The sequence below is a fragment of the Hippocampus bargibanti genome, linkage group LG06 (assembly GCF_051943395.1).
Source record: "Hippocampus bargibanti isolate YZ-2025 linkage group LG06, ASM5194339v1, whole genome shotgun sequence".
Taxonomy (NCBI): Eukaryota; Metazoa; Chordata; class Actinopteri; order Syngnathiformes; family Syngnathidae; genus Hippocampus; species Hippocampus bargibanti.
In genome coordinates, this window is record NC_142739.1 from 23644080 (window position 1) to 23663928 (window position 19849).

Consider the following 19849-nt stretch of genomic DNA (forward strand, 5'->3'; position numbering starts at 1 on the left):
ATCAGAATGATATCATCACTGTGTAACACAGACCTGTGGTCACCACCACCGTACACTCTCCATCAGTGTTCGCCTGCCTGCGACTGCTCTGAATCACACTTGTTGGCGTGCACCGAGCTGTAGAGTAACAAAATGCTTAGAGCCAGCCACAGCGGTTATTGTTGGCAGCAGCAGTGAGCCCAATACAGACTATGTGAAGAAAGCGTGACGCCATAGACGTCAACGGCAAAGGCCAAGTAGTAATTCTTTTGGCTATAGCAGGGATGGCCAACTTCAATGCTGAAGACGACCAGAGTTTATCATCATTGCTACTTGGGGGAGCCAAATAGGACCACACACTTCCGAACTCGATACATGACAAATGCAATTGAAATATCGACTAAATAAAAGCAGATGTGCAAAATCCATATTTAATATACAGTGATACCTCAGTTTACGAATGTATTTGGTTCCCAGAAAGTGTGTGTAAGGCAAAAAGTTTGTCTGTCGAACATTTATTTCCCATAAGAAACCATTAAAAATTAGAATAATCCATTCCCAGGTCCCCATAAGACATAATTTTCTACTAAATAAACCTTAAAACTACACAAAATAGACCTTATTTTATGTATAATAAATGTGTTATTGGATTGTAATGAAAGAAATAAACTGTACTATATAATAAAGTCGTTTTATTTACCTTTGTGATGGTCGTTGATGTAGTTGCCTCTTGATTATGTCCGAGTGAAGTTGCGTGCTTTCTCTGCGATAATACCCTCACTCACTGTCCCCTGCTGGCTGCTTTTCACTAATCCAAATCAACAGAAGTTTTTCAACCTCTTCTATTACCTGAGACCGTTGCTTAGACAACACATAAACACCCTTAGCCTCACGTAGCAATGGTGGACTTAGCATACTGGGACGCTAAGTCACACAAACGCACACCTCGTTCGTGTTTTTCAATGATCTACTTCTTCTGCTTGACCGTAATTTTCTTTAATGTCTTCTTAGGCTTAACACCAGCCTGTGGTGGGGTCTTTTTCGGTACCAAAATAGCAAAAATACTCTACATGATAACAAACCACATCTGCACTCAAACAGAAGGGGTGTGGACAACGTCCACACCATCTACCGTGGTGCTGTTCGACCGTATGGTTTGGTGTTCATCCGCCGAAAACTAGTCCGCCAGCCACCGTGGCGCTGTGTGGTTTGATTTGTCCGCCGAAAACCAGTTCGTATGCCAAGATTATATTCTTGCAAATTTACTGTTCGTAAGGCGAAAAGTTTGTTAGCTAAAGCGTTCGTAAGCCGAGGTATCACTGTATTTCAATTTGGATAACTTTTTTGAAATGCATGTAGAAATAAGCCGTTGTCCCAACATGACACAAAGAGTTTTCAACAACCAATGCAAAAGGCTCCACTGCATAAAAATTACTATTCAAGGATGACACAGACCTGTTGAAAATAATAATAATAATAAATTAAAAAACAAAACACCACTAAGCAACAGAACCCATTTTGTACTTTTTCCTCCACAAAATAAAGTACCTTATTTTCTGCACTAAAAGGCGTACCTAAAAGAAACTATTTTTTTCAAGTGCTGACCATCCGCCTCATAATCCGTTGCGCTTTCTGTATGGAAAACTTTTTAAAATGTCATTTATTGAAGGTGCCCCTTATAATGCCTTATGTATGGAAAGGTTTTTAAATGTCACTCGTTGAAGGTACGCCTTATATTCCAGAAAATACGGTAACTCAAATTTTGTAATCATTATGGTACGATGTGTTCCAAATTTTCAAAAACATACTGGATTTTCCGGTATATAAGGTGGACCTGAGTATAAGGAGCACCCCCAATGAATGGAGCATTTTGTAACTTTTTTTCCATATATAAGATGCACCGGAGTATAATGCGCACCTTCAATGAATAAAAAAAGTTTTCCAAAGATATATAAATATATTTAAAAAATCCAAATATAAGGCACACAACATTATAAGGCGCTACAGTAGAGGCTGGGGGAAATGGAGTCGTGGTTACGAGACCTGTTGTGGCTCAATATTACTTCACATATAAGGCGTAGGGTCATCTTTGGAAAAAAAAAATCAAGGCTTTTGGTTGTGCCTTATACACTGGAAAATACGGAATTCACATTTGAGTATTTTTGATGACAAATGAAGAATGATGACTTTGGATTGTACATTATTCTTCACTGACTAATAAAATTGTTCGTACGATGGACTGTTTATGAAACATAGGATTAGTCATGCTGATGAGGTGATACCAGGGCCAATTGGGCAATCAGGCCAGTCGTCAGTCAGGACAATAGAAGCTATCAGTGGAGTTGCAGGGATTAGTCCTCTGCTCCCCCCAACCTGAGAGCAGGGACCGATCATAGCAGTGTCCGGCACCGCCATGTCTGGACAGTAGGGATATATGTATAGGGCCTATACTACCAGTAAGACTTTAGTTCGCTGAAGAAAGCATCTTGGATAAGAAGCGAAACGTCCGACACCTTCAAAGAAGTACATATGACGGCTGAAGAAACCTTTTCATTGATGGACCACTCCTGTACGACTGAGAGCTTACACAGACGTGAAAAATATACTGTTATTATTATTGATGAATTAGAAATGTCGTACTGAGCAGCGAGTACAAAGATGGATTGGATTTGGATTTGCCTTTATTAGTCTCACAGCAGCAAAGTGATGAAAGGAATGAAAGTAGAAAACCAAAATACATTAGTTGCTGGAAAGGCAGCCACTCTCGCGGCGCCGACTTGAAGTCAAACGAACAATAAAATAAAATAGGCTGCATTGCAACATCATCATAACTTGTTTCTGGTTCTATTTTTAACCTGCCATCACTGATACCCTTCTGTGGTCGCATCACAAAGAGCCCCCTCAAAATTCATATGTGGAGTCACTACTTTAAATACCTCCAAGTCTCACGTCTCGGGATTCCAATGCAACTTCAGAAGTGGACTTTGACACATTGGTGTTGCGTTCAATGTCCGATGTGTTTTACTCTGGAGGTTCCTTGGAACTCAAAAGGATGTGAACATGAGTTCTTCATTTATTACAACAGAAGAGACTGTAGTCCAGGAATGGGTAACTGGAGGCCCGTGGCCCAAAAATGTTCCTTTTAAAATGGATATACAGTAAAGTCTCGTTATATCGATATCAGATATATCGATACTATTTCTATGCACGCACAGAGAAAATTACATGCAAACAGGGTCGGATATATCGATAGTGCCGGTTATATCGATATTTTTTCGGACTCCCTTGAATATCGATATAACGAGACTTTACTGTATTTGCAATTAGTATAAATATTTAAAGGGCAACCGACGTCACGTTTTTGTTTTTTAACTGACATCAGAAAAACGTTTTATAGCATCTACAATACCCAAAACACGCAGTATGATATTTTTATTCAAATGCAAAACACCAATAAAAATGACTTAAAGTGTCCAAAATCTGCAAAAAAATTGAGTTGCGAATTGAGCATTTTCAGAAAGTCCCGCCTCCAGTTCGTGACGTCACATCAAGACGTCTTGCATTGCTGGAGACTCAAAACAATGGCTTCAGATTCGGAGAATATGCTTTCTTGTTACACATCCAGTTATGAATATGATTCAAATAGTTCTGAAGAGGAAAGCATACATGTTTGCAATCGATTAAAGAATTTATTCCGTGTCATTTTGAGGCAAACGGGCTAGGGGGAATGTCTCATCTAAGAAAATGGCCACCAAGCTGTGATGAATGAATCAGCCCGTTTCCACAGGCTGATAAATTCCTTCCATGGAGCTTGGACTCCCTCTGCTGGCGGCTTTTGGGTGTAACACAAGGTTTTCAAAAAAAAAAAAAACAGTACAGACGTGATGGAAAAGACGCTACAATGCGTCTTTTTTACGGTCAGGAGGCGGTCCTTTTCTGACGTCACGTACAGACTCGTCACCAACTCAAAAACAAGACTTCCTGAATATTCAGCGCGAGTCTTAAAATGTAAAATATAGCTATATGCGGTGGAATCTTATTAAAATACGCTCAGTACAAGTCATTTGAAGCCATTTTGGATTGGATTGGATTGGATATGCCTTTATTCGTCTCACAGTGGAGAAATTTACATTTCACAGCAGCAAAGTGATGAAAGGAATGAAAGTAGAAAAACAAATTTAATTTAATTTTACAAATTATGGACACAACTTGTCCGGAGACGTCGGTTGTCCTTTAAACTCGTCATGTGGCAAGTGTACGGGGTGATTACAACATTTCTTTTTCTCTTCCCTTTGTTCTTTTCGGTATATCACATGATTTTCCCAGCATTTAATTTTGAGCATTTCTATGGCTAGGTTTGACAAAAAATCAAATAAAATGTGATATCCTTTAGTTTGACACATAAATGAGTCTTTTTTGACCGATTTTGGAACATAAGAGGAATCCGGATAGAAGCACAGTGAGAACCTGCTAACTACACACAGGAAGGCCAAGAGTCAAACACGGAACCGCTTTACTGTTGAAGCAGATGTGCCAATTTACCCGCCATGCCGCTTAATAAATCTTGCACAGTGTTATCATCATAGTTAATATTCCATGCGTGCATGCACATGCACGCGTGCATGTGGTATCAGGAATCTGATTAATGGGGCAATGCATCCTGTCTTGCATGCATAATTATATAACAAGCCTACACATCAACTCGACAGAATGTGCTGCAGCCATTGGCTACGTACGCTGTCAATCATTCACGTTGACCAATCAGAGCTTTCGCACGGCTGCTTTTGGGAAGATAAACACAGGCCCGAAAACACTCGTGTTGTTGACGTTACACAGACATGGCTGCGGCTGCGGCTGCAGCTGTTCCCCGAGACAAGTGTTACATAAAGCCGCAAATGCCACATTCACACAGACGTGCCTCAATAATGTTCGTATCACGATAATTCCCCATGCGAACCTTGAAAAAAAAAACCGTCACATATAATTGTGCGTTGACGCAAAGGAATGCAAAAATTAAGCGCACCTTGTAGAATCAGATGCGTTGATTATAAATAAACGGCCGATTCCTACTTGAAATATTATTTCAACACGCTTGAGCATTTTTTTAAAAAAAGGAGATGAAATGAAGACAATCACCTGGTGACGTAATCCCCCCACCACTTCGTTCAGTTCAAAATCATCCTTCGTAGAATCGCCTCTGTCCGTCTCTCCTCTCCTATCGGCTGCCCGCGCTCGAGTCGAGGGATGATGGCTCAGTCCCACCCCCCCTTCCTCTCCCCCCCACTTGGGGATGCTGGAGAGAGAGCAACCCGCCGATTGGCTGCCCGAACCGCCGCGACGAGTTCCTCTCCTCGGTGCTGTTGCGGTAAAGCACTCAACCAAAGCATCTTGCTGTGTTTGCTCGTAGAGGCACAATGATTGTTCTGCTTGATTCACAGTTATTTCTCATTGTTTCAACGCACGGTGCTTTAGTGAGTTGTTTTTTTTTTTTTTGGGGGGGGGGGGGCAGGTACAGAGACAATTGACTCTTGAGATCTTTGGGGAAGATATGGCATACAGGCTGCCCTCTGAACCGGAATCTCCTTCAAGGCTGTTACACAACCAATGTGAGCCTAATGGCTAAACTCGGATGGACATTATGTAACTTTGTAGCCTTTGCTTTTGCACAGAAGTAACAAAGTCCTCATACAATAGAATTAAAAAAAACAACTATGAGACTTAAAGGACAAACACCATTTTTTTGTTTCCTGACATCAGAAAAACGTTTTATAGCATCTAAAATAGCCAAAACACGCAGGGTGATATTTTTAGTCAAATGCAAAACACCCATAAAAATGAGTTAGTGCCCCAAAACTACTTCAAAATGACCTCGGGATGGCGAGTTTCAGAAGGTCCCGCCCCCTTGTTCGTGACGTCACGCCAAGACGTCTTTGCCTTGCTCTAGAATCAAAACAATGGCTTCAGATTCGGAGAAGATGCTTTCTTGTTACTCATCCAGTTATGAATATGATTCAAATAGTTCTGAAGAGGAAAACATAAATGTTTGCAATTGATTAAAGAAGTCCTTCCGAATCATTTTGAGGCATCTGGACTCCAATGTAGCGTCCCAGAAAATGCACAAGATGGCACCCAAGCTCCTTTGGAAATGGGCTGATTTGTCTGCTGGGAATTTGTGTCAACTAGTATCAAATAGCAGTCTGGGTGCAACACAACGATTCTCCATCGCGTCATTTTTGTGTTTTCCTTCTAATTTCGCCAGCAACACGAAGTTTTCAGAGCAAACAAAGTACCCAAAATGCATTATGTGTCGCTTTCTCGGTCCAGGGCGTTCCACACGTGACATTACGTCAGTCATTGTCATCAACTCGAAAACAAGACTTCCCGAATATTCAGCACGAGTCTTAAAACGTAAACTATAGCGATATGCCGTGGAATCTTTGTAAAATACGCTCAGTAGAAGTCATATGAAGTGATTTTACAAATTATGGACACAACTTGTCGGGAGGCGTCGGTTGTCCTTTAGGACGGAAGTGTATGAGGCCGTTCCAGAACCACCATCTATGCATCAAATAGACGGCAATTTTACATACATGTCAATTTATATGATTTCCCTGTATTTTATGTTTGTTCGATCATTTCAAATAATGTACTACAACTTTTAGACAAAAAAAAATTGTGAGCCAATCTTAAAAACATTTTGGCTCAAATCCAGTTCGCCTCAACTGCAAATAAATTTGCAATAAATTGGTAATATCAGATTAAAAAGTAGTTTTTTTAAATAACATACCTTTCGCATTAATTATTCAAATATGCTTTTTTTTCTAAACTTCGACAGATCATATCACAATTTACCTCATTCACTGCCAGACGTGCAAAAATGCGTGCAGTCCAGTGCCAGGGTTTTTGTCATTGTCACTTAAATTCCAGGACCCACAGAATATTGAGTTTTAGGACTACATAAACATTCAATGCAGCATTAAAAACCTTAGTCTCTTCTTTCATCAGAAAAAAAGTTAATTCCTCAATGATAGTTATATGAGCTTGAAATGAGGGCAGCTGTGGTTTACATAGCGCTTCAACAACAGCTGAAGCTGGAACAAAGCGCTAACATGGAAAAAAAGGAAATGCCTACCCCTTGTACAAAAGTAAAAATGGTCAGTGCTTTATCGGCACCCACGCACAAAAAAACAAAACCCGACCAAATTCGGGAATGGCGCTCTACGTCACATTTAATTCCCGAATAAATTTGTGAATAGCATTGAATGATTTTTTATTAACACAGCTTTCCCAGAATTGAAAGTGTAATATTGCCAAAATAAAATTGCACTTCCTAAGCTAACCTTCAACAGATCATATTACACATTAAACTTCAACAATAACTTGATGCTCTTCACAGCACATTAGAATTTTCCACCACAGACAAAACAAACATCTTTGAGATTACAAATTCTTGGTAAACTACAACTTTATTCCCACCCACTCTCCCACCAAAAATGTAATTTTAATGTTGACGACAATCAGTAAAACACACGTGACAGCCCCCGCAAGGCCTTTATTTGCCCGTTTGCTGTTTTTAACCACATTTTTAAACCTTTAATTTATTGCACGGGTGGTGCTTATCGGGTCATTTGTATATCTTTGTTGGAAGTCCCCCCTGAGTACACATTAATTTAGCATTCTACCCTTGGATAACAAAGGTATTACAAAAACGATTGATCTCTATTCTTTACTTTGACATTAAAACAACACTAACACAATTATCAATATGTAATAATCATCAAACACAAACGTGATGCTTATTCTTCTTCCACTAGAATGTGCTCCACCATATTTCTCAAACACACCGATCTATTTGACCATACAAGGTCGTTGCTTTAACCGGTCAGATAAAATTACATGATTTAAGCATTAGTGCCATGAACTTGGAACATGTTTTGTTTGGAAAATAAATAAAAGCTCTCCATATGCCAAAATGTAACATCTACTTGACCAAGATTAATGGCACAGACGCCAACATTGAACATGGACCACCATACAAGTCCATAATGTAAAAAATAGTCATAATTTGACATTGAAAAATAAATCACAACGAAAAAAGGAGTGTCCCTCTTGGAAAATGCTTCATGACTGGTATCAAACTAAAAATGTCCTCATTAACACCCCATGTCTCCATGGTGACTGATTTTAACAAGGTGTCCCTGAGCGAAGGCAGAATCCCAATGCACTGCTGACTGTTACGTGGCATCCGGAGTCATCACTAAACTTCCAAGGGGATCTTGAACCACTGGAACTTTCTCCGCTGATTTGAAGTGTTCACTGTGCATGTCATCGCCGGCTTCAACCTTCCAGCTTCTCGAGGTGCTTATCTCTCTTTCTGCTTTGGTTTGTTTCAGATTTTGAATTTGAAATGACACAATTATTTATAACAATTTGACATCAATTGAAATCTGGATTAAAAAAAGGAAATAAAACATCTGGATTAAGACGGCAATGTTTATGTGTGAGAAAATCTAAGGGAATATTCTCGGAAGACTATTTACCCAATCTGTTTAAAATTTGCAGTCATGGTCTAGTTAAGTTCAATCCGCTATTTTTTTATTTATGATTTTATTTATGGTTTTATTGTTTTGTGCTTTGTTTTTTTTTATTGTAAAGTGTCCTTGAGTGTTCTGAAAGGCGCTTGGAATTACAGTAAAGTCTCGTTATATCGATATTCAAGGGAGTCTGAAAAAATATCGATATAACCGGGACTATCGATATATCCGACCCTGTTTGCATGTAATTTTCTCCGTGCGTGCATTGAAATAGTATCGATATAACCGGGACTATCGATATATCCGATATCGATATAACGAGACTTTACTGTAAATGTATTATTATTATTATTATTATTACTATTATTATTATTATTATTATTATTATTATTTGCTGTCTATTAGCATACATGCTAATCAAACCTCTGAAAACGAAGGACGCTGATTCGCTGTGGCGACTCCTTGAAGGGGAAAGCCGAAAGGAAAAAAAAAGATTAGCTATTTGACTAGTTGGCTGGTTATCTAGCTAGCTAGCTATTCGCTATATGTCTAGCTATCTATCCAGATAACTAGGTATTAGCTAGATATTAAGTAGCTATTAGCTAGCTAGCTTCCGGGTTGAGTGAACGCCGGCGCGTGTGGCTGCCGCTGCTCACCCACAGATAAAAACTTGGCCTGTGACTGTAAAGTGACCTTGAGAGTTTTGAAAGGCGCTTAAAAATGAACTGTATTATTATTATTATTATTATTATTCAAATAGGAAGGAAGGAAAAAAATAGACAGAATGGGGATGCGAAATACTCACGCTCTCTCTGAACAGAATTCTGTGTTTCGTGACAAAAGTTGTTTTCTATTGTTGATTTCTTCCTGGTGTTTTCCATCTAGGTCAAAAAAAGAACAGAATGTCAGTGTACCATATTTTCTAGTGGATAAGGCGCGCCTGAGTATAAGGCGCACCCTCATTGAATGGTGTGTTAAAAAAAATCACATATATGACGCATCGGAGTATAAGACAGAAAGAAAAAAAAATCTAAATATAATATACAAATATATATACACCGTACAGATATCCAAGTATAAGGCACATAGAGTCGGTGGCCGCTGACAGTAGTTGTGAGACCTGTTGCGACTTAATATTACTTCACATATAAGTCGCACTAGTGTATAAGGGGCAGGGTCATTTTTTTTGTGGTGTGCCTTACACACTGGAAAATACGGTACAAGGTAATTATAGTGTAAAATTCAGTCCATTGAGCATGCCGGTAGCCACATTCACGAAATACAAATGAAAGTATTTCCCCATAAATTGCGCTTGTTGCCATGTAGTGTACATACTTATTATCTGAAACATTTTATTTTGAAAAATTACCGGACTGTCTGTGTACAACATGTCACTCTTGACGCATGTCAATGAGCGCTTCTCGCTCATGTGATAGGTTACACCTAAAATGAAAACCAGAAGCTGCATCATATGCGACGATAGTGAGTCGTATTTTTTTGTGCACTTTGCATTTGCTGTGTATCTTATTTTGATAGGTACCATATTTTCCGGTGTATAAGGCGCACCCAAAAGGCTTGATTTTCTTGAAAAGATGACCCTGCACCTTTAATCAGGTGCACCTGATATGTGAAGTAATATTGAGCCACAAAAGGTCTCGCAACTACTGTCAACACTTGTAGAAGAAATAGTGCGTAACCCAAGCCTCTACTGTAGCGCCTAATAATGTGCTGTGCCTTATAATTGGAAAACTTGTATATATTGATATACCATATTTGGAAAACTTTTTTCATTCATTTAAAGTGCGCCTTATAGTCTGGTGCGCCTTATACAGTAAAGTCTCGTTATATCGATATTCTCGAGTCGGAAAAAATATAGATATAACCGGACTATCGATATATCCGATCCTGCGGCATGTAAATTTTCTCCTTGCGTTCATAGAAATAGTATCGTAATAAGCAGTACTATCGATATAACCAATATCGATATAACGAGACTTTACTGTATATGGAAAAAGTAAAAAAATACACCATTCATTGGGGGTGCGCCTTATAACTCTTTTTATTTATTATTTTTTATTAATTCATATTTATTTACTTATGTGTTTATTCATTGATTTATTTTTGCTTATTTATTTATGTGTGGGATATCTATTCGCTGTCTAGCTGGCTCGCTAGCTATATAGATGGCTATCGGTTAGCTATGTAGCTGGCTAGGTAGCTATCCATTAGCGACTGTATCCTATGACTGTAAAGTGACCATGAGAGTTCTAGATGGCTATTGTTTAGCTATCTAGCTGGCTAGGTAGCTATCTATTAGCGACTGTATCCTATGACTGTCAAGTGACCTTGAGAGTTTTGAAAGGCGCTTAAAATGAAATGTCTGATTATTATTTTGCCCCATGCTGGTGTATTCACAGCCGCCTGATGGTGGCAGTGGTATGACAGACACAGCAAAAGTGAAGATAAACTCCCCACCATTTTTTTCCCCTCTCAAGTAGGGACAATATACAATTCTGTACGCTGTTGGTTATTTCATTTGTATGTGCCGTGTCCATGTTTATATATTGGCCACGGACACCCCACTCTCACTCGCTGACCACTGTCAACTGCTAGAAGAAACCCGATTTAGGAAAAATAAAGAGATGCCAAGAATAGTTGAGTAAGTGACGCTTATTCTTGGATGAGAAAAATCCTAAAATTTACAAATCACTTTGGACAATGGTGAAAGCTTGTGAAAAGGTATTTCCTTGATGGCAATTATAATCAAAACATATTTTGTTACCTCAGTGTACATGGCCTGTGACACTCGATTGGAAACTGGTCCTTTATCATTCGGCTTGGGGCTACTGTTGAAACAAACGCACCATTCAGAGATCCTTGGCATAGTTTGTATTGGCACAACGGGAACAGTCGTAACTTGATGTTTACCTTGCACCATGAATCTGTGTTGGCTCACAATCCATAGAGTTTAATGGAGTCTTTGGCATGGAAAGACACATGTTAAAAAAATACATCGAAGCAGTGGTCATCGAAAGAGGCTAAACAGGAATTGTTACCTGTGGAACCCTATTTTTTATTGGCAGGTCATGTGAATTTCCCACTTCAGTGTCTCCGGTTTTGGCGTCTTTTTGACGCTGGAGCTTTATGTACTCATACGTGCTTAGTCCTTTAAATACTGTGATAATAGGAAGAAAAGATTAATGGCAAATGGGGGCCCAACCAAGTACTGAGTACATATAGTTTTCTGTTTATTTCATGTGATATTCTAATTTTTGGAGACTGATTTTTGCTGTTTTTTATTAGGTATAAGCCATAGTAATCACAATTCTAACCAATGAAACTGTCCCAAAACTACAAAATGACCTCGGAAATGGCGAGTTTCCGAAGGTCCCGCCCCCTTGTTCGTGACGTCACGCCGAGACGTCTTGCCTTGCTCTAGAATCAAAACAATGGCTTCAGATTCGGAGAGGATGCTTTCTTGTTACTCATCCAGTTATGAGTATGATTCAAATAGTTCTGAAGAGGAAAGCATAAATGTTTGCAATCGATTAAAGCAGTCAGGACTCCAATGTAGCGTCCCAGAAAATGCACAAGATGGCGCCCAAGCTCCATTAGAAATGGGCTGATTTGTCTGCTTGGAATTTGTGTCAAATAGTACCAAATAGTAGTCTTGGTGCAACTCACAACGATTCACCATCGCGTTATTTATGTTTTCCTTCTAATTTCGCCATCAACACGAAGTTTTCAGACCAAACAAAGTACCCAAAATGCATTGTGTGTCGGTTTCTCGGTCAGGGGCATTGCTGATGTGACGTCACGCCAGGAATAGTCATCAACTCGAAAACAAGACTTGCTGAATATTCAGTGCGAGTCTTAAAACGTAAAATATAGCTATATGCCCTGGAATCTTTGTAAAATACGCTCAGTAGAAGTCATTTGAAGTGATTTTACAAATTATGGACACAGCTTGTCCGTAGGCGTCGGTTGTCCTTTAAGTTGAATTACTTAAATGAATGAACTGTTTCACAATATTCTAATTTTATAAATTTTACCTGTACATACACCTGGAATGTGTTGACATCAGAATTGGTACAATGTGAGTGGAATAATTCTGACTTCCCACCTCCGTGGTACTGTTAGCATCTTTCTCCATTAGCAAAGTTAGCAAGGTAACATTCACTAGTTGTGACATCGCAACTTGATGTATGTCGTCCTCTCTAATTTGGAGTGCGAAGGAGTGCATCATTAGTTAGTAGTTTTGCGACTAAAATTGTTCCCACCTCTATGGTAGTATTAGCACCTTTCACCATCAGCAAAGTTAGCAAGGTAGCATTCACTGGTTTTGACACCGCAACTTGATGTATGTCGTCCTCTCTAATTAGGAGTGCGAAGGAGTGCATCATTAGCTAGCAGGTTTGCAGCTAAAATTGTTCCCACCTCCATGGCAGTACTAGCACCTTTCACCATTAGCAAAGTTAGCAAGGTAACATTCACTAGTTTTGACGCCGCAATTTTATGTAAGTCGTCTTCTCTAATTTGAAATGTGAAGGAGTGCATCATTAGCTAGCAGTTTTGCAGCTAAAATTGTTTCCACTTCCATGGTAGTATTAGCACCTTTCACTATTAGCAAAGTTAGCAAGCTAGTATTCAGTGGTTTTGACACCGCAACTTGATGTATGTCGTCCTCTCTAATTAGGAGGGTGACGGAGTGCATCATTAGCAAGCAGTTTTATGGCTAAAATCTCACGCTGTGACATTAACTTTTTCATGATATAATCGCTGACAATCAATTCCATAAAAGCACTTTAATGTAAGCTAATACACAGGAGGTTAGGGTGAATGTTTTTAAATGGGGGTGGACACACACTTATTAGTACGCTGCCCCCTCCTGGTTCAGAGCGTGACAAGCTAGCTTGTTTAGTAACAAAAAAAAAAGTTTTTTCTTGCTTGTTTTTTGATTATTTTTGCTACTAGCTTAACTATTAACTTTTAGTATGCTACCTCCTATGGTTTGAAGCATGTTTTCTTTATTGGGGTGTCGAATAAAAAGATAAATTTACTTGAGTTTTCGATTGGGAAGGTAGATGTCATAGGGGTTGCCGAATTAAAAAGCTGTTTTACTTACAGAGGTAGAAATGGAAAAAGAGCAGGTGCCACAAAAGCAGCAAGCACGTCAGACTCAACATGGCACTAACAAAGGCCACAATGAGGAGACCAGCTGAACTCGTTTTTATAGGGGCTGATGGTAAAAACACCAGCCAGGTGTCATTTGCCAGCAAACCTGCAGAAAAATGGACATTAAAGGCACACAAACACTCATAGAAATGAAGATGTTACCTAAACAAATAATTCATTTGTGGCCTCTATCCAATAGTGTCATGACTCACTGTGGAATTGCGGGTTGGACCGGAGGATGTTTGGATCAAGATAGTGTTGGATAAATACAAACAAGATGACACTGACAAGCAAACCCGCACCAACTGCTGCAGAGGTCACGGCTGCTAAGAAGTACCTGGAAAAAAAAACACAGGTAAACTCATATTTAACATTGAATTTTATTGATGGAAATCACAGACCCAATCACAGTAGCCATTGTCTTACCTGTAGTTTCGACCACCCACACAGTTGTTCAGCCATTTGCAGTGGTGATCAAAATCCGACACACACTTGTTGCAAATGCTACAGTGTTTCACTTTGGGCCCACTGTGGGAAAGGAAACTTTTTAGAAACGTTCAACACTTTCAGTAAAAGAATAAGGGGGCTTTAAAAAACATGATTAAAAATTGACCAAATTTACCTCATTGTTAATTAACTCATTCACTGCCAGATGATGCGCAAAAAAATTGTCCAATGCGGTGCCAGGGTTTTTGTCATTTTAGCTCAAAATGTAGGACCCATAGAATAAAAAACCCATAGAGTTTTGAAAGGCACTTATAAATGTAATTATTATTATTATTATTATTATTATTATTATTATTATTATTATTATTATTATTATTATAGTAAAGTCTCGTTATATCGATATTCTCGGGAGTCGGAAAAAATATCGATATAACCGGACTATCGATATATCCGATCCTGCGGGCATGTAATTTTCTCCTTGAGTTCATAGAAATAGTATCGTAATAAGCAGTACTATCGATATAACCAATATCGATATAACGAGACTTTACTGTATTATTATTATTATATTGAGTTTTAGGACTACATAAACATTCAATTCAGCGTAAGAAACCTTAGACTCTCTTCTATCATCAGAAAAAAAAGAGTTGATTCCTCAGTTATATGGGTCTGGAGTTATCTGACCTTGAAATGGGGCCGGCTGTACAGAATACAATACATATTGATTTATATAGCGCTTTCACAACAGCTGAAGCTGTAACAAAGCGCTAACATGGACAAAAGGCAAATGCTGCACCCTAGTGGAAGGGGTGAACATTGCCAGAGGTCTGACCAGCGCTTTATCGGCACCCCCCACAAGAAAAACCAAAACCCATACAAATTTGGGAACGACGCTCCATGTCATGCTTTTCAATTCACAAATAATTTCGGGAATGCAAGTGAATGAGTTAAGTATATGAAATGTAGCATTAGCATAATATCAGAGTGGATGTTATGCTCATGTTAAGCTTGACTACATCCAAATACACAAATAATAGCAAGTCACAGTGCAAGTAACAACATAGTGTGTTTATTTTACCTGGCAAGGCTACAGGGAGAGGGCCAAATACAAACGTATCAGATTCGCAAGTCAGTGCGCGTTACACTTTTTAAACACTTTTCGTGTGTTTTTCGGGATGTAATATAGGAAAAGAGATGATAATTTATATATATATACTGTCACTAGAAGATAAAGCATCTTAAAGGACTTTGAAGTTCTGTTTATGATGTAATGTAGGGAAAGAGATGCCCATTTCATGGTGAGATCAGAACATTGTCATCAAATGGGAAGTATAGTTTTTGCTTTTTTGAATGTTGCTGTACCGATGACTTTGAGTTTGGGAGCCTTTTACCGAGTGAGTTGCTTGTTCTGTAGCCACAAAGCGACATAAGTCTTCTTGTGCCGGTCCCAAGCCCGGATAAATAAATACAGAGGGTTGCGTCAGGAAGGGCATACTACGTAAAAGCGTGGCCAAAACAAACATGAGGATCAAACCTCTAAAGATGGAGGACACTGATTTGCTGCGGAGACCCCTTGAAGGGAAAAGCCGAAAGGAAAAGAAGACAAAATATGTGTGTATTTATTTTATACACCCTAGTGTTTCATTCAGCCTCTCAGTGAAGACAAATTAGTGGTCAAAATATCACTCAAAACATCGGTGGGTTTCTTAAAGGGACAGTTATGCCTGCTATAATGACAGGGGGAATAGAAATTTTAGGGCCAAATTCAAAATTTTCAGTGTGATGGATGAAAATGGGATATCGATGCTAAAAATTGTGTGTTTTGTCAAATAACTTGCTGTAGCCAATCAAACCAAATACTTAAAACTGGATTTACTCTAATCTAACCATTTACTACACTTATTTTTTGTGAAAGGCTAGCATACGTACACCTTTATTTCACACAGGTAACAGTGCAAATCTTGGATGACATGAAGCTGCACTGTGCGGTCAAAAAGTGGCATCGGGCCAGTGTACGTTTTTTTGGCCCTCACGCTGGCATCGGCTGGATCTATAGTGACCGCCGCCACGTGGCTGAGCAAGTGCACAAGAAAGGCCAAACCTGTAAACTAGATGCCGCTAGAGTTAAGGAAAAATACTTCAATAAGACAACGACGGCACTGTTTCAACCCTCTTTAGTTTTTTTTTTTTTTTTTTTTTTACAGAATCAGACACAAGCAGAGATTGAAGTCTGTTACAGAAGCTCATAGAAAGCCTCCCAAACAAGATAAACCTTGTTTGGCTGTGAATGCTAATTTGTGAACGGGCACGCCATCCCAGCCTCTGATGAGGGAGTTAAGGATACGGTGTAGAGCACGTGGTTCCAAGGCAGGGGTAGGAGGGGGATGAACATGCCAAAGGCTACCACGGCGAGGTAGTTGTACAACAGCCAAGCAATCACTTGGAAGACCTGCGGGGGCCACGTCCAACCGTTCACGCGCGGGGTATTGGATGAGATGAGCTCATTTCGGCTGCTGCCATGCATGGGGGCCGTTTGTCTCAACTTCCCATTGAGGACATTCATCTACACGACATAAGATACAAACCTATTAGAAGGTGATTTTTCCTCTCTTGAGTGAGCAAAGTACCAAATGACATCGCCAGGATCATGACAGTTACATTTGCTTTTCAAAACGCAAGGACAAATTCAACCTAAAATAAAGTGGACTTGAAGTTAAATACAGTGATCCCTTGGCTTACGAACTTAATTGGTTCCCAGACAGAGTGTGCAAATTGAAAAGTGTGTATCCCAAAAATTAATTTACCATAGGAAACCATTAAAATGAGAATAATCCGTTCCCAGGTCCCCATAAAACATAATTTTCTAAGCCTTAAAACTACACAAAATATACCTTATTTTATTTATAATAAATGTGCTATGGTATTATAATTAAATAAATAAACTGTATAATAAAGTCGTTTTATTTAGCTTTGTGATGGTCGTTGATGGCTTGATGGAATGGAGTGGCCGGTTTCATCAGCATTAAACATTTGATGAGGAACGTAGACTTATTCTTTCTTTCTAATTTTACCATGTTCCTCATCAATTGTGTTCCGTTTAGCTGGGTTGATAGCTTTTTGCATCAAGTATACAGATGGCTTGTGCGGGTTATTTGTGGAGCCCAATTGATGGGAATTTTAACCTTGAAGTCTACACTCAGCCTTTGAACTCAAAGTTGAAACGAGTCCAAATTTCACAGTTTTCTATCAATTTTGTCACTCTCTCTCTGTCGTCTGCCTGTCTCTTTAATGTTTAAACCACCTCCCATCACTGCTGCGTTCTTGACCAATCACGTGGCTTTAACCAAAGACTGGGGGCGGGGAATAGAGGGAAAAAAAGTGTCGGCAGCCATATTCTTTTTTGGAGAATGGCTTCACTCTCTCTGTCTGTAAACCCCCCCTCACTGCTGCGTTCTTGACCAATCACGTGGCTTTAACCGATGACTGGGGGCGGGGATTAGTGGACCAAATCGACCAAATCTGCCATTTTCTTGTTAGAACGGGCTCCTTCGCGAACGACACATCACTCATTGTGGCAGCTCCGTGTGTATTCCGAAAAATAGTTTATATGCCAAGGTAAAGTTTTCATAAATTTAATGTTTGTAAGCCAAGGGGTTCGTAAACCGAGGTATCACTGTAATTGACACAACGTCAAACACACAAAAATAATAATAATTCGAGCCAGTGAAAATTTTTGATTTTAAACCTTTAAACTACCTAATTTCACAAATTCAACACCCTATTTTGAATATTGGCAACTGTCGTATAATATTTAAAAATATCAAATAAGTTCATTTTTATTTCATTTACTTTGAAAAATTATAATGCAACGTGATAGTACTAATTTTGTAAATTCAACATCATATTTTGAATATTGGCAACCGTAGTGCAGGGTGACCCAAAAAGATGTGTACCCATGAAAATTTCAATTGTGGCTTTGATTAAAAAGCTATTTATTTCAAATTATAGCCACACCTTATTCAGTTTATGGAAGCTCAATCACCACAGTTTCAGCTATTTCTGTCAATTTTTAATCAATTTATCGCTTTCCCAAGATGTGTTCCTCGTGTGACTCAATAGGACGCATCTTTTTGGGTCACCGTCCCAAAAGAGGATTGTGTAAAAGTGATTGACAACTTTGTCAGACACTCGTCAGTTTTGCTTGCAACGAAATGGTGGACATTTGGAACACATCTTGGGAAAGCCATAAATTGACAGAAATAGCTGAAATTCTGGTGAATGGTTTTCCATAAACTGAATAATGTGTCGTTGTAATTTGGAATTAATAGCTTTTTAATCAAAGCCACAATTGAAATTTTCATTTTTACGCATCTTTTTGGGTCACCCGGTATAATAATTTAAAATATTGAATGAGGTCATTTGTATTTCATTTATTGGATTGGATTGGATTGGATTTGCCTTTATTAGTCTCACAGTGGAGAAATTTACATTTCACAGCAGCAAAGTTATGAAAGAAATGAAAGTTATTTTGGAAACATATAATGCAACGTGATAGTAATCACAAAATAAAATAAAATAATACAATTAGTCATCATAAAATATCACCTGAATTGTAATTGAAACTTCTTGACGTGGTCTGCTTGCCGTTGTTGATTTCTTGGATAGATTTTACACACAGTATTTATCATATATACTTGCATATAGAATTTCATTTACAGAAAGAGAGAAAAGATAGAGAAAGCAAATAATCGTAATAATAATCTGCATTACATCATACAAAAATCTAAAGTACTTTAACCTTTAAAATGTATTTGACTATAGAATACACATCTTAAAAACACGTTTTGTTAATTCCATTTTGGTCTATTAACATTGTGTTGAAATGATTTTTTTAATCTAGACCAAAATTACATCATCAGTGTTAACAAATTATGGAAGACAAATAAATACACGAAAACAAAAGGACTCAGACAGCAATTTACTACGAGTGTGTGTCTGATTATTAGTTAAAAAAAAAATCGTACATACATTTTAGTTTGAAAGTCCCATACTGCTTGAGATGTGCTGTACACAGAATCGCCTTGCCTACCTTATATTCCCTTTTAGGTAACTAGGAATCAAATGTCGCCTGCCAAAGGCAAATGTGAACGTTTTACAGTAGAGGGTGGTTATAGAGCTTAAAAAGAAAATAGGAAAGAAAAAGAAAGAAAGAAAGAAAGACAAAATTTCACAACGAAGCTAGATCCTTTTTGAGGTCATCTGACTCACATGTTTTGCTCAGGGCCCTTCATGCTGACACAGGGTTTTTTTTGTTTGTTTGTTTTTAAATGTGCGTGTGTTTCAACCAATAATTGAATGTCACCAAGTATTTGCAGACGTAGTAACCTAAATCTGTCTAATCACCATCTTCGCAGGATCAAATGACAAAACAAAACACGTTGCGTTTGCCTTAAATACACACAAATTAACTTTATCACCGGATATACGCACCAAACTCATGCGTATCAATGTTTTTGCCTTTTGAATGCATTGAAAATGACTTACTTTGGTTGCGGCGTTCATATCAACTTCCGAGTCATCGATTTAAGATCAAAACAATGCACACGGCGATTGCAAGCGACTGATTCATTTTTCACTGTGGCAAACCTCACGTCACGTTATACGGCGCCGCGAACTAAGGCTACAAGAAAAAAAAACGTGAAATCAGGTGAGAT

General features: G+C 38.6%; 3 protein-coding genes across 5 annotated transcripts in view; 1 reads left to right on the forward strand and 2 right to left on the reverse strand.

The window, feature by feature from the left end:
- The window catches only part of tppp (tubulin polymerization promoting protein), a 17050-nt gene extending 11801 nt beyond the window's left edge, over positions 1-5249 (reverse strand). Inside the window, exon 1 of the mRNA XM_088999657.1 lies at positions 5116-5249. The gene's annotated coding sequence lies outside the window, so the exon portion shown is untranslated. The remainder of the gene's footprint in view (positions 1-5115) is intronic.
- The window catches only part of cep72 (centrosomal protein 72), a 27216-nt gene extending 18905 nt beyond the window's left edge, over positions 1-8311 (forward strand). The window contains exon 12 of the mRNA XM_088999656.1: positions 8172-8311. The gene's annotated coding sequence lies outside the window, so the exon portion shown is untranslated. The remainder of the gene's footprint in view (positions 1-8171) is intronic.
- zdhhc11 (zDHHC palmitoyltransferase 11) lies at positions 8214-19844 on the reverse strand. Of its 3 annotated transcripts, none has more exons than XM_088999654.1 (11): positions 19680-19844; positions 16480-16698; positions 16065-16243; positions 14115-14216; positions 13901-14025; positions 13639-13794; positions 11570-11688; positions 11442-11491; positions 11296-11359; positions 9319-9394; positions 8214-8353 (listed from the first exon to the last, which is right to left on the reverse strand). In XM_088999654.1, exons 1-11 carry the CDS (start codon positions 19695-19697, stop codon positions 8214-8216), a joined length of 1248 nt encoding a protein of 415 aa, XP_088855780.1. In that variant the 5' UTR covers positions 19698-19844. The 3 variants fall into 3 exon arrangements, with proteins under 3 accessions (XP_088855780.1, XP_088855779.1, XP_088855781.1); XM_088999653.1 differs by having other exon boundaries at positions 8214-8356; XM_088999655.1 differs by lacking the exon at positions 8214-8353 and adding an exon at positions 8888-8974.
- Between the last annotated feature and the right edge of the window lie 5 nt (positions 19845-19849).

Bases quoted from the DNA above. Each gene is read 5' to 3' on its own strand.
- zdhhc11 (XM_088999653.1), bottom strand. The intron at 13,795-13,900 runs GTGAGTCATGAC...ATTTTTCTGCAG, and splicing joins GTCCAACCCGCAATTCCACA to GTTTGCTGGCAAATGACACC. The intron at 11,492-11,569 runs GTAACAATTCCT...TCCATGCCAAAG, and splicing joins TAAAAAATAGGGTTCCACAG to ACTCCATTAAACTCTATGGA.